The 12,467-nt window shown below is 45.9% G+C and overlaps 1 protein-coding gene across 1 annotated transcript in view; it reads right to left on the bottom strand.

The window, feature by feature from the left end:
* The window catches only part of LOC116334098 (receptor-type tyrosine-protein phosphatase gamma-like), a 419,810-nt gene that overhangs the window by 176,910 nt on the left and 230,433 nt on the right, over positions 1 to 12,467 (bottom strand). Inside the window, exon 5 of the mRNA XM_039612323.1 lies at positions 1,292 to 1,387. Coding sequence (XP_039468257.1) covers positions 1,292 to 1,387 — 96 coding nt within the window. The remainder of the gene's footprint in view (positions 1 to 1,291; positions 1,388 to 12,467) is intronic.

Below are 12,467 nucleotides of genomic sequence, written 5' to 3' on the forward strand. Positions count from 1 at the left end.
TTTATATTGTATTATTTTGGGTGAATTCTGTAAAGTGTAAAAGTAAAGTAAAGTGTAAAGTGTGTTGTGTTAGTCCCCGAAGGGAAATTACTCCTCTGCATTTAACCCATTCACCCAGTGAAGCAGTGGGCAGCCACCAGTGCAGCGCCCGGGGAGCAGTGTGTAGGGACGGTACCTTGCTCAGGGGTACCTCAGGGTAGCCGTTCAGTGGGGTCGAACCCCCGACCTTCCGATCATGGGGCAGACACTCTACCTACTGAGCTATCCCTGCCTGTCACCCAAATAGCATGTCAAAATGAAACAATAACTTTAAATATAAGATTGTGCTGAAAAGAATGATACCATGAAAAGGTAAACAGCTTTTAAAGGTGAAATATAAAGGTAAAATCAAAAGTAGTCAAAAATTGTCAATTATACCCTCGAATTCAGAGAGTTAATAAAAACTCGTCTTCTGGTTTCACAGAAGAGGAGCCTGAAAGCTTGAAACTCCCATGTCACCTTGTTCTGGAGTTGTCACATTCATAAGCTTGGGTGTACAGGCTGACTGCCCACACGCCCAGCTGGGCGACAACTATACCCCATCAGCCTTCTGTGGTTCACAGGTAATAAACTACACTCAACAGAATAACAATTACAAAATGAAATGAATACAGACAAAATACTAAAACATATGTGAAAGATTTCATATTACACTGTTACAGTGGTGAAAAAGGAAGGTTCACAGGTACCTATGTAGTCCTATGAAAAATAAAGTACAACCCATTTGTCAAGAGCTTGTAGAACTACTTTTAGTAGCACTAACTTGGAGTAACTGTTTTCTGTATGACTTCATTAATGTCTCAAATCACTGAGGTGAAATGTTGTGCCACGCACACATACGCATGTACACTGACACAGACCTACACTCACCCCCCCACCCCCTCCAAACGCCTTCTATGTTGTGAGATGTGATGATTCATGTGCTGTGTGCTGTGTTTTTTTTCTGTTCTTAAACTGATCTCCCTGTTGGAGCTCAGTCTTGGGGGAGTTCTTTTTTCTCCTCGTCTTTCCTCATGTTGTGCATTTTCCATTTTTTCGGTTTGGGTTGCTGCTCGTGTGGTCAACCAGCCAGTGCTACCTAGCCTGACCTGTCTCCCCAATGTGATGTTTGTGTATTGTATATACGGTTGGCAAGGTATCATCTATCTTAATTGCCCCTTGGGGATGAATAAAGTGTCTCTGACTCTGACTCTGAACAAGCAAAACTGGAATCCACCTCATCTTTCAAGTAAGTAATGCAACCTTTTCCTACCTGAAAAAAAACAGCCATGGCTGCAATGATTCTCTTCTCTCTGAGTGCTGCACTGAGACTTTCAAAGTCATCTGAGTTATACATGTAGATCTGCATCTGTGGAAGAAGGAAAAACTGACATTAGTTTGTGAGACAGAAAACTAGTTAAACCATGTTAATTTATGGTGCTGTGGCTCAGGAGGCATAGCAGCGGTTTACATGTTGTAGGTCACAGGTGGTCTCCCTCACACGGTGAACACACCCTCCGGGAGACCGGAGGGTGTGTTCCAACTACAGGGGGATCACACTCCTCAGCCTCCCTGGGAAAGTCTATGCCAGGGTGCTGGAAAGGAGATTTCGTCCGCTAGTCGAACCTCGGATACAGGAGGAACAATGCGGTTTTCGTCCTGGTCGCGGAACACTGGAACACTCTTTATCCTCTCAAGGATACTTGAGGGTGCATGGGAGTTTGCCCAACCAGTCTACATGTGTTTTGTGGACTTGGAGAAAGCATTCGACCGTGTCCCTCGGGGTGTCCTGTGGGAGGTGTTGCGGGAGTATGGGGTGTCTGGCCCATTGCTACGGGCCATTCAATCCCTATACAACCGTTGCAAGAGTTTGGTTCGCATTGCCGGCAATAAGTCGGACTCGTTCGGTGGGTGATGGGCTCCACCAGGGCTGCCCTTTGTCACCCGGTTCTGTTCATAATTTTATGGACAGGATTTCTAGGCGCAGCCAAGTGGCGGAGGGCTTTCACTTGGTGGCCTCAGAATCTCATCTCTGCTTTTTGCGGATGATGTGGTTCTGTTGGCTTCATCAGGTGAAGGCCTCCAGCTCGCACTGGAACGGTTCACAGCCGAGTGTGAAGCAGCGGGAATGAGGATCAGCACCTCCAAATCTGAGGCCATGGTTCTCAGCCGGAAAAGGGTGGAGTGCCCACTCCGGGTCGGGATGAGTTCCTGCCCCAAGTGGAGGAGTTCAAGTATCTCGGGGTCTTGTTCGCGAGTGATGGGAGAAGGGAGCCGGAGATCGACAGACGGATTGGTGCTGCAGCTGCAGTGATGCGGACGCTGCACCGGTCCGTCGTGGTGAAGAGGGAGCTGAGTGTAAAAGCGAAGCTCTCAATTTACCGGTCGATCCACGTCCCTACCTCACCTATGGCCACGTGCTGTGGGTAGTGACCGAAAGAACGAGATCGCGGATACAAGCGGCAGAAATGAGCTTCCTCCGAAGGGTGGCTGGCCTCTCCCTTAGAGATAGGGTGAGAAGTTCGGCCATCCGGGAGGGGCTCAGAGTAGAGCCGCTGCTGCTCCACATCGAAAGGAGCCAGTTGAGGTGGTTCGGGCATCTGACAAGGATGCCTCCTGGGCGAGGTGTTCGGGCATGTCCCACCGGGAGGAGGCCCAGGGCAGACCCAGGACACGCTGGAGAGATTATATCTCGGCTGGCCTGGGAACGCCTTGGTGTTCCCCGGATAAGCTGGAGGAGGTGGCTGGGGAGAGGGAGGTCTGGGCTTCTCTGCTTAGGCTGCTGCCCCCGCGACCCGGCCTCGGATAAAGCGGATGAAGATGGATGGATGGATGGAAGGTCACAGGTGTCGAATTCCAGGCCTCGAGGGCCGGTGTCCTGCAGGTTTTATATGTGTCCTTAATCCATCACAGCTGATTTAAATGACCTCCTCAACATGTCTTGAAGTTCTCCAGAGGCCTGCTAATGAACTAATCATTTGATTCAGGTGTGTTGACCCAGGGTGAGATCTAAAACCTGCAGGACACCGGCCCTTGAGGCCTGGAGTTCGACACTCCTGTGTAGGTGTACAGAAACCCAAAGCTGCCATGAAATACATATATACTATTTTGGCCACTTGGTTATGATGTTCCATGTATATCCTGGTCTTGCCTGGTGCGGTAGACCCGTGCCTCTATGGATCTTAGAGCTTGCTCCTGTGCTGCCTCCATGCTATCTTCTGGATGTCAGCCACTTCCTCTATCTGTTGGTGGTACATACTGTGCAGGGGCCTGTCCTTACTTGGTTCCTCTTGCTCCTCTTCTTTCCTGGGTTTCTCCTGCCTGAGGCATTCACTAAGCACACAGTTGGTTCTGGCCATCTTCCTGATCTATTCTCATCCTGGATAGTGTTTCTTCAGTGGTCTGCAATGTTGCCTTCAGATAGTGCGATATATTTGATATCCGACTGTTATCTGATGTCGTTGTTGTGTATCCTGGTGGTGTGGATCAGTGAATTGATGTCTCATCCACTCTTGGCATACAGCTTGATGTCATCCATGTACAGGAGGTGGTTGACAACTGTTCCATTCCGTAGTCGGTATCCATAGCCAGTGTTGTTAATGATCTCACTGAGGGGGTTCAGGCCTATGCAGAACAGCAGTGGGGACAGAGCATCTCCTTGGTAGATCCCGCACTTGATGGTGACTTGTGCTATGGGCTTGAAGTTGGCCTCTTATCTTGTTGAGTTCTTGATGAAAGCTCTTAGGGTCCTGTATATATATATATATATATATATATATATATATATATATATATATATGCAGCATCTTTGCTGTTCCTAGGACTCCTAGGAGGAATTGCCATTTATTTGTACTTTACTTGAGTAGTTGAGAAGAGTTATGTCAGTCACTGTGCACATTCGAACATCAACCCGATTTGAATCTATACAGTAACACATGAACGCCATTTATCCCAATAGGATGTATGTAATTTACAAGCAGATGAAAGAGACAATTCATATAATTTAAGCATCATTTATAGCACCATAGTCTGGAGTTAACATGCCACAACACTGGTGTGAGTGCTGATGTTCAGAAGTTCTGGTTGCGGTACTTGAGTATCTAGCTATCCCTACAGAAGATGAGCGAGCATAAGGTTAGTAATACTTTATAAGGGGCACATAGTTTCAAATGCTACGTTTGTATCAGCTCAACAAATATCAGTAAACACAAAGTGTTTATGTGCAGATTGTTGCACACTGTGTTTGAACAGCAGCTGGACTTTTAGCTACTGTGGCAGAAACAGAAGTGAGAGCTAACTTCACTCAGAGATGGAGAAAGATGAAAGAAAGACAGGACAGGACAAGAAGAGGAGGAGTGTTCAGTGGCATTTGATAAATTGCAAATTTAAAGCGTAAGTTCTCATTTTTTAAATCAGATATTAAATATCTGTACATGATGTGAAGTTATGATTTTTCATATTGTGAAACATCCTGCAAGAGATACTGAGGTATATTAACTTCTTGCTATTTAAAGTTTTCATGAAAACACTTCATAGTCTAGTGCAGTGAATTGTTCTTAGGTCTCTGCCTTACAATATAAATCACCTCAAGGTAATTATTGTTTTGTAATTTGGTGCTTTCAAACTGAATCAAGCTGAACTGAATAAACAGGTTGGCTTACAGCAACATGATGGGTTTATTGAATTCAGTTGTGTAAGTTCACAAAGAGCAGTAAACTTCAGAGCAGCAGCAGCAGGTCAGCTTATCACATAAAAGACAAATTTTTCACAAAGAGGTGGCAGAAATACTGAACATGAGACACAATTAAGCTTACCTGAGAATGAGGAGACAGAAAGGTAATGAGGAGATGGAAAAGTCAACTAAGTAACTAACCATACCTATTATTCATTTTCAACACCCTGAGGACAGCGAGGAGAATTTGGATGCTCTCCACGAATAAACTGACTGGTGCTTCAATCCTTTAGTCATGAAGAAGGCCCAGAGTGCACCTTCCCCAGCCAAAAGCGAAACGCAGAAGTTAAAACCTCCATGAAGACCAACCTGAAGCTTCCGGAGGACATCGTGAAAAGCATCTGCTTTGAAAGCGTTTATCGGCTGGGAGCCAAGAGGCCTGGTGCCGTGGCAGGGAGCATAAAGGAACAGACTTCAGCATAAACAACCAGTTCCCTGAAGCGATCCTGGAGCAATGCAAGGTCCTGTTCCCAGATCCACACACATTCATTCAGAAGGTCTTCTGTGCTGTCATCGCCACTCCATATAAGAATTGGCTATATTTTTCTCTCCTCCAGTTTCATTAACATCCATCCAACCTACTAATATCAACTTGCTAATGCGTCAGAATATCATAACAGATAAAACACTGTCAGTCTCCACAGCATTAAAGCGTTAATTACACTATTCTCTTTTTCTTTCAAGTTTTCGCTTTCATCCCTCCCGCTCGTCCTTTTCAATGGTTTTCTTCTTCTTTCTTTTTTTTTCTTCTTTCTTCTTTCTTGCACCGATCATTTGTTTTCCTATGCAGTCACAAACAACATATACTTAATTTTACACATCTGCACGGCACAATAACGCGCATAAACACTCAACATCAGCAAATCCACTAGAGCCTACCGACACACACAGACTTACAGGACACATGCCACATGCACAAATATGCTCACTCATATAAATTAATACGCACACACATAATCAGACAACACCAAGCATCACTCTCGTCTACATAGGGCACCCTTATGGAAAATCTCGCCACACTTTTTTCCCCCACCTGACCGGTTTATGTTTTTGATTTTTCCCCTTTGAGCATCAAACGCAGCGTCCCACATTAGCTACACACACACACCTATGTGCACACTAAGGTTTATCTGGTGGAGTGTGCATGGAGTTGGCTCCAGAGAGAAGAGGTTAAAGACATTTGACCACCTTAGACTCAACAGACTCAAAGGTTAATAAAAGCTATTGCTATACAATATGTAATACTATATATAAAATATATATCATATAAAAAATAAGACTAAATATAAAGTTCCTCATTCTTTTTTGTGCTGCGCTTATTGCCTCAGAAGCACATCAGAAGCACAACTATTTTCAGGTGAGGTCATCTGGGAGCGGGGCAAGTTGTAACATTTTGGTAATTACTGTCACAGAGGTGAGTGGCTCTGCAGGTTTATCAAGCAAAGAGTTAGGGAATAGTAATGTTGCTCAAACACTTGCCAAATTCCACCACAACATGACATCTGCCGCCAGTTACAGCCCTGCCATCTATCAACTATGTTAGCAAAACCAGACTGTATTCAAGGGGATCACTACTACAACATTGAGTTGTCAAAGTCTTTAAAGTGAAAAAATCATGCTTCTTTTACGGTTGACGTGGAGGACTCACATGCAGGACTCCGAGGTCAGATGCACACAAGAGAATTTATTTACAAAGTCCACTGGTGTATATACAAAAAGGTGCGGGGCAGTGCTATATACAAAAAGGTGAGGGGACAGGGCTCCAGGGAAATCCAGGGGAAAAGCACTCGTTCCTCTCCAAACAATCCACACATGAAAACCAGTCTCTCTCTCCGACACTCTTCACACGGGAAACACAGGGGAAACAGTCCAGGGAGTCTGTACACAAAGAAATGCTTGTTAATACAAAAGCACTAAGACATGAGAGAACATGTCTGTGAAGGTTCTCAGTCATCCAGGTCATCGTAGTCAAAGGAGTTTGCAAAGAAAAGCGTCTGGACTTCTTTAAGTTGCTTGAAGACGTTTCACCTCTCATCCGAGAAGCTTCTTCAGTTCTAAGGTCAAATGGCCGAGAGTCCCAGATTTAAACCCAGTGGGAGTATCCCCCCAAAGAGGGACAAAGGACCCCCTGGTGATCCTCTAATCACATGCGCCCAGGTGTGAAAGCGGGTGTGGGACCTAATCAGCCAGGGTTTCGGGTGAGCCCATTGTGAAACCTGGCCCCACCTTGTCATGTGAATCCCTGAGAGAACATGAGAGAACAGTTGGTGGGGCTTGACTTCACTAACGTGAGTCACACAACGATCCAGCAAAGAACAGCAGTTGCTCCCTGGGTTAAATGCTGGCCACACTAATGAGGCTCAGGTGTTTCTTCCTCTGAGGGCCGTAGGCCGAGGGCGTGAGTTTCACCTGATGAGAGGGTGAGAGAGAGAGAAAGAGAGAACAGAGAGAGAAAAGCAGAACCTGCTGATCCTCCAGGCCGTGACAGTGCCCCCCCCACCCCCCCCACCCCCAAACGGGAGCCTCCTGGCAACCTCCAGGCTTCTCAGGGTGTGCCTCATGGAACGCCCGCACCATGTTCTTGTCCAGAAGTGCCACCCGCGGGATCCATGAACGCTCCTCCATCCCACAGCCCTCCCAGACCACCAGATATTGCAAACCGCGCCCCCGGCGCCTGCGAGATGGTGAAGGCCGGATGGCTGTCGATGACCCGGGTGGGTGGAGGGGGTCTGGAAGGAGGGCACAGAGGACTGGAGTGACAGGGTTTCACTTGCGACACGTGGAAAACATTGTGAATCCACATATTCCGGGGCAGCTTAAGGCGGACTGAAACCGGGTTAACCAGAGAGTCAATCTCGAATGGGCCAATAAAGGCAGGAGACAGTTTCTTTGATTCAGCTCTAAGCGGAATGAATCTGGTCGACAGCCAAACCTTTTGTCCGGGTGCGTAAGTCGGTGCCGGGGTCCTATGGGGGTCCGCCGGGCGCTTGTTCCGCTCTGCTGTGCGGAGAAGGGCGGCTCGTGTGGCTCTCCAAGCACGCCGACGCCTCCAGAGATGCTGCTGGGCAGAAGGCACAAAATGCTCACCTTCAACGACCGGGAACAGAGGTGGTTGGAAGCCCAGGGACGCCTCGAAAGGGGACACTCCGATTGCCAAGGAATTGAGGCTATTGTGAGCGTACTCAATCCATGGAAGTTTCTCACTCCAGGTGGTCTGGTGGGTGGATGCCACACATCGGAGGGCCACCTCAAGCTCCAGATTGGCTTGTTCTGTTTGGCCGTTAGTCTGCAGATGAAAGACTGACCTGAGCTCCCAGGGAGGAACAAAACTCCATCCAGACGCGTGACGTGAATAGCGGGCCCCTGTCCAACACTATGTCAGCGGGGATTCCATGGAGAAGGAAGACGTGGTTTGTCAGGAGCTGGGCGGTTTCTAGGGCTGTGGGGAGCTTAGGGAGGACAACAAAGTGAGCAGCTTTAGAAAAACGATCAATGATGGTGAGAATGACAGTGTTACCTGACAAGGGTGGCAAACAAGTGATGAAGTCGACAGCAATATGAGACCAGGGGAGGCTTGGCATAGGTAGGGGCTGAAGAAGACCAGAAGATGGTTGATTAGAACTCTTGTTCTGAGGGCAGGCTGGACAGGCAGCAATGTATTCGCGGACACCCTTGGCGAGGGAGGTCCACCAGGCGAAACGTTGAATGAATGAAACGGTGCGGTGGACCCCAGGGTGGCAGGTGAATTTGGCTGTGGGAGCCCAGTGTAGTACCTGCGACCAAACAGAGGAGGGGACAAAGAGTAGTCCAGGAGGACCTGTTCCAGGGTCTGGTTCTGTTCGTTCTGCCTCCTTAATGGCGGATTCTATCTCCCAGGTCAGGCCCCCAATGACCCACTAAGGGGGGATGATGAGAGAGTCACGAGCAGTGTTCTCGGAGGTGGTGAATTGGCGAGAGAGCGGGTCGGGTTTAGTATTACAGGTACTAGGCCTGTAGGTGATAGTGAACTGAAATCTCATGACAAACAGGGCCCACCTGGCTTTCAAACGAGAGAAAATTTCAAATTTCTGTCCAAACCACAAATGGCTGAGCTGCGCCTTCCAGCCAGTGGCACCACTCCTCCAAGGCGAGCTTGATGGCTAACAGCTCATGGTCTCCAACGTCATAATTTTGTTCTGCAGGAGTGAGAAGGTGAGAATAGTAAGCACAGGGATGGAGCTTACCATTTTGTTGCTGGGAGAGTACGGCCCCAACCCCCCGTGTGATGAACTGCTGGCTGAGGTCAGGTTGGACGAGGATGGGCAAGGCGAAACGTTCCTTCAGGTGGGCAAAAGCCTTCTGAGCTGACTCATTCCAGCATAAGGGAAACTTGGGTGAAGAATGATTAGTGGCAGAGCAAGCTTACAATAGTCACAAATGAAATGTCGGTAGAAATTTGCAAAACCCAGGAAACTTTGGAGCTGCTTACGGTTTGATGGGGTGGGCCAGTTAATGACAGTTTGAACCTTAGCTGGGTTGGCCCTGAGTTTACCTTGTTCGATGATGTAGCCCAAGAAGGAAACAGTAGTTACATGAAACTCACACTTCTCTCCTTTCACAAATAGACGATTTTCGAGGAGGCATTGCAAAACCAGTCTGACATGGCGTTCATGTTCGGGGACTGAGCGTGAAAAGATGAGGATGTCGTCAAGATAGACGAAGACAAAGTGATTGATGAAATCCCGGAGCACGTCGTTGACTAAGGCCTGAAAAACAGCTGGGGCAATGGTGAGGCCAAACGGTATGACAAGATACTCTAAATGGCCTAAATGTGTGTTGAAAGCCGTTTTCCACTCGTCCCCCTCCCTTATTCTAACCAAGTGGTAAGCATTCCACAGATCCAGCTTGGTAAAGATTGTGGCTCCCTGGAGAAGTTCATAGGCTGAGGTCAACAGCGGCAGCGGGTATTTATTTTTGATTGTGATCTTTGCTTGAGTCAATCAAGCCAAAAACCATTTCCCTCATCTCCAAAGCCATATGCCTGATACGCTGAAGTGAACCACATTCATGTACTTGTGAAAATGGTCTCCACACAGTACTACACGGAAAATCATGTAGTCATGCAGCTGCTATTCTGTGGAACGTATATTACTTATCTGGATATCAAAATGTTTAAATGACTAAAACAGAAATACTGGACTGCTTAAAGGCTGTGGCTGGGGAGTAAGTGCTACGTGGAGCACTGTTTACTGTTAACATGTGGAAGCCACTTGTTGTTAAAGCTTTGTGTGGGCTGTATGCTGTACAGTCACAAAAAGATAAAAATAATATAAAAAAATAAAAGACGGTACATTAAGGGCAAATTTACACCATAGTTATAAGAAAGTGTGACGCTGGGTTGTATATACAGAATATAGTAATTTGAAAAAAAATTACAGAATGTGAATGTATATTTCTGCATCAAAAAGCAACTGACTATCAATATCAAATGGAAAATATGGGTGACCTTTCCAGTATTTTTATTTCAGTGGTTTATATATGATTCAGATGTGTTTACCCAGGGTTATATCTAAAACATGCAGGACACCGGCCCTTCGTCCACCACTGATATAAACAAACACAGCAGTACTTTTGTTAGTGTAAATTTCCTCATTATGTTAAATCTTGAGTGTTGACAGTGGGAAAATACTATTAATGTTTGTTGCAGGTGCAGAATGCTGTGATCAGTGTAAAGCTGGGGCCTGCATGTACAGACGAGCAGCACAGGTGGAATGCAGGGATAGCAAAGACGCTTGAACCCAAACGTCTAAGACAGGTAAACTTCAGACGTCACAGGACAGAGCAGCTGTACAAAGGAACTCCTGGACTGCAGTGACACAAACTCTCCCTAACACACCACATCACCTTACTAGAGATGGCACGATACCACTTTTTTATGTCCGATACCGATACGGATATCATAAATTTAGATATCTGCCGATACCGATATGAATCCGATATAGTGTGTTTTTTAATCAATAAAACTGTTTTTTAATATCTTGCTGCATTTTGTATAAGTTCATACTCAAGTTTAAATAAACAACAATACTAAATCTATTCTGTTATACCTTTATGTAAAAAATACACTGCACCCAAAATATTTCATAGTTCAGCAACACTGATCAATCTCATAAACGTAAACCTACACCATCCTTACTATTCTGGTATTTTAAAGAGTACTTAGCAGAAATATTAAGCAACCTAACTAATAGGGTTGCAAACTCCCAGCAAAAAAAAAAAAAAAAAGGGAACCACCCCCCACCCTCCACCTCATGATGCTTAATCGACATAATCAACTTTAATTTGATGCAGTGTGGAAAAAAAATGCACAGAATTAACTCAATTTTCAAGAATAATTAAATAGATTCAACATCTTTCTTCAACAGAATTGCAGAATTCACAGATGGTACTTTCCCAAAGGAAAAAGTACTATAGCTTACTAGGGTATATTAGACTTAATAGTTACTATATACAGTAATGGACTTCTATACATTTTACATCAGATTAAAACTTTGGGTGTAAGATTCAGATAATTATTTATTAAAAGCTAGACATTTTAAATTGTAAATGGCCTGTATTTATACAGCGCTTTTCTAGTCCCCAAGGACCCCAAAGCGCTTTACATATCCAGTCATCCACCCATTCACACACACATTCACACACTGGTGATGGAAAGCTACGTTGTAGCCATAGTCACCCTGGGGCGCACTGACAGAGGCGAGGCTGCCGGACACTGGCGCCACCGGGCCCTCTGACCACCACCAGTAGGCAACGGGTGAAGTGTCTTGCCCAAGGACACAACGAACGAGACTGTCCGAGCCGGGGCTCGAACCTGCAACCTTCCGATTACAAGGCAACCTCCCAACTCTTGAGCCACGATCAATGAAATCATGAAATGAGAATAAGAAAGAAAAGTATGTCTTTGTGCCCCCTTTTCCCTGTTCATGCCCTATCGGCCCCCCTGGCTAAACTTTGCTAGATCCGCCCCTGCACAGTTACCAGCCGTCAGCTACGTAGAAAAGGATCCTGGTGTAGAAAGTAATATTAAATAAATTCTAACGCCAGCTTATCAAGCTTAAACGTGCTGCTGTTGTTCAGCCGCTGGTTTCCTCTTTCTGGTGCAAAGTGGGCCAAAAACAAAGAAGAGAGACTCGCGACAGAAAAGCCGATCAGCTGATCATTAAGCAGTTTCATAATTGAAGTAGCAGCAGGAGAGGGAGGGAGAGAGAGGCAGTCGCTCCATATATCAGTTGTTAAGCTTAACATGGGAACGCTTTACAAACATTCAGAGATGAACTTACACACTTGCTTTACTTCTCTCTGGGATAACTTCCTCGGAGATGAAATGCTGGTTTGGTAGCGAGGCTACAAATACACACAGTCGCTCTATCACGTGAGCATACTGCTCCGACGTGCTACGGTTATGAGCCGAGTTACGCCGTGTCGCAAGTTTTGTGAGGTGGTTTTTTTTTATATTTAATGGATCGGATTACATTTTTTATTTCTCTCCGATATCCGATCCAGTAATTTACACCAGTATCGGACCGATACCGATACGTAATATCGGATCGGTCCATCTCTACACCTTACACATCAAGACTTTATTGACAGTGTTAGCAAAGTACCAAGGAAACCACTTTTCCTCCTCAAGGACACATTAAAAGTGTTATAATGCCAGGCCATCAGCAGGACCTCACTG

Source organism: Oreochromis aureus, linkage group 5, assembly GCF_013358895.1.
Source record: "Oreochromis aureus strain Israel breed Guangdong linkage group 5, ZZ_aureus, whole genome shotgun sequence".
In the NCBI taxonomy this organism is placed as follows: Eukaryota; Metazoa; Chordata; class Actinopteri; order Cichliformes; family Cichlidae; genus Oreochromis; species Oreochromis aureus.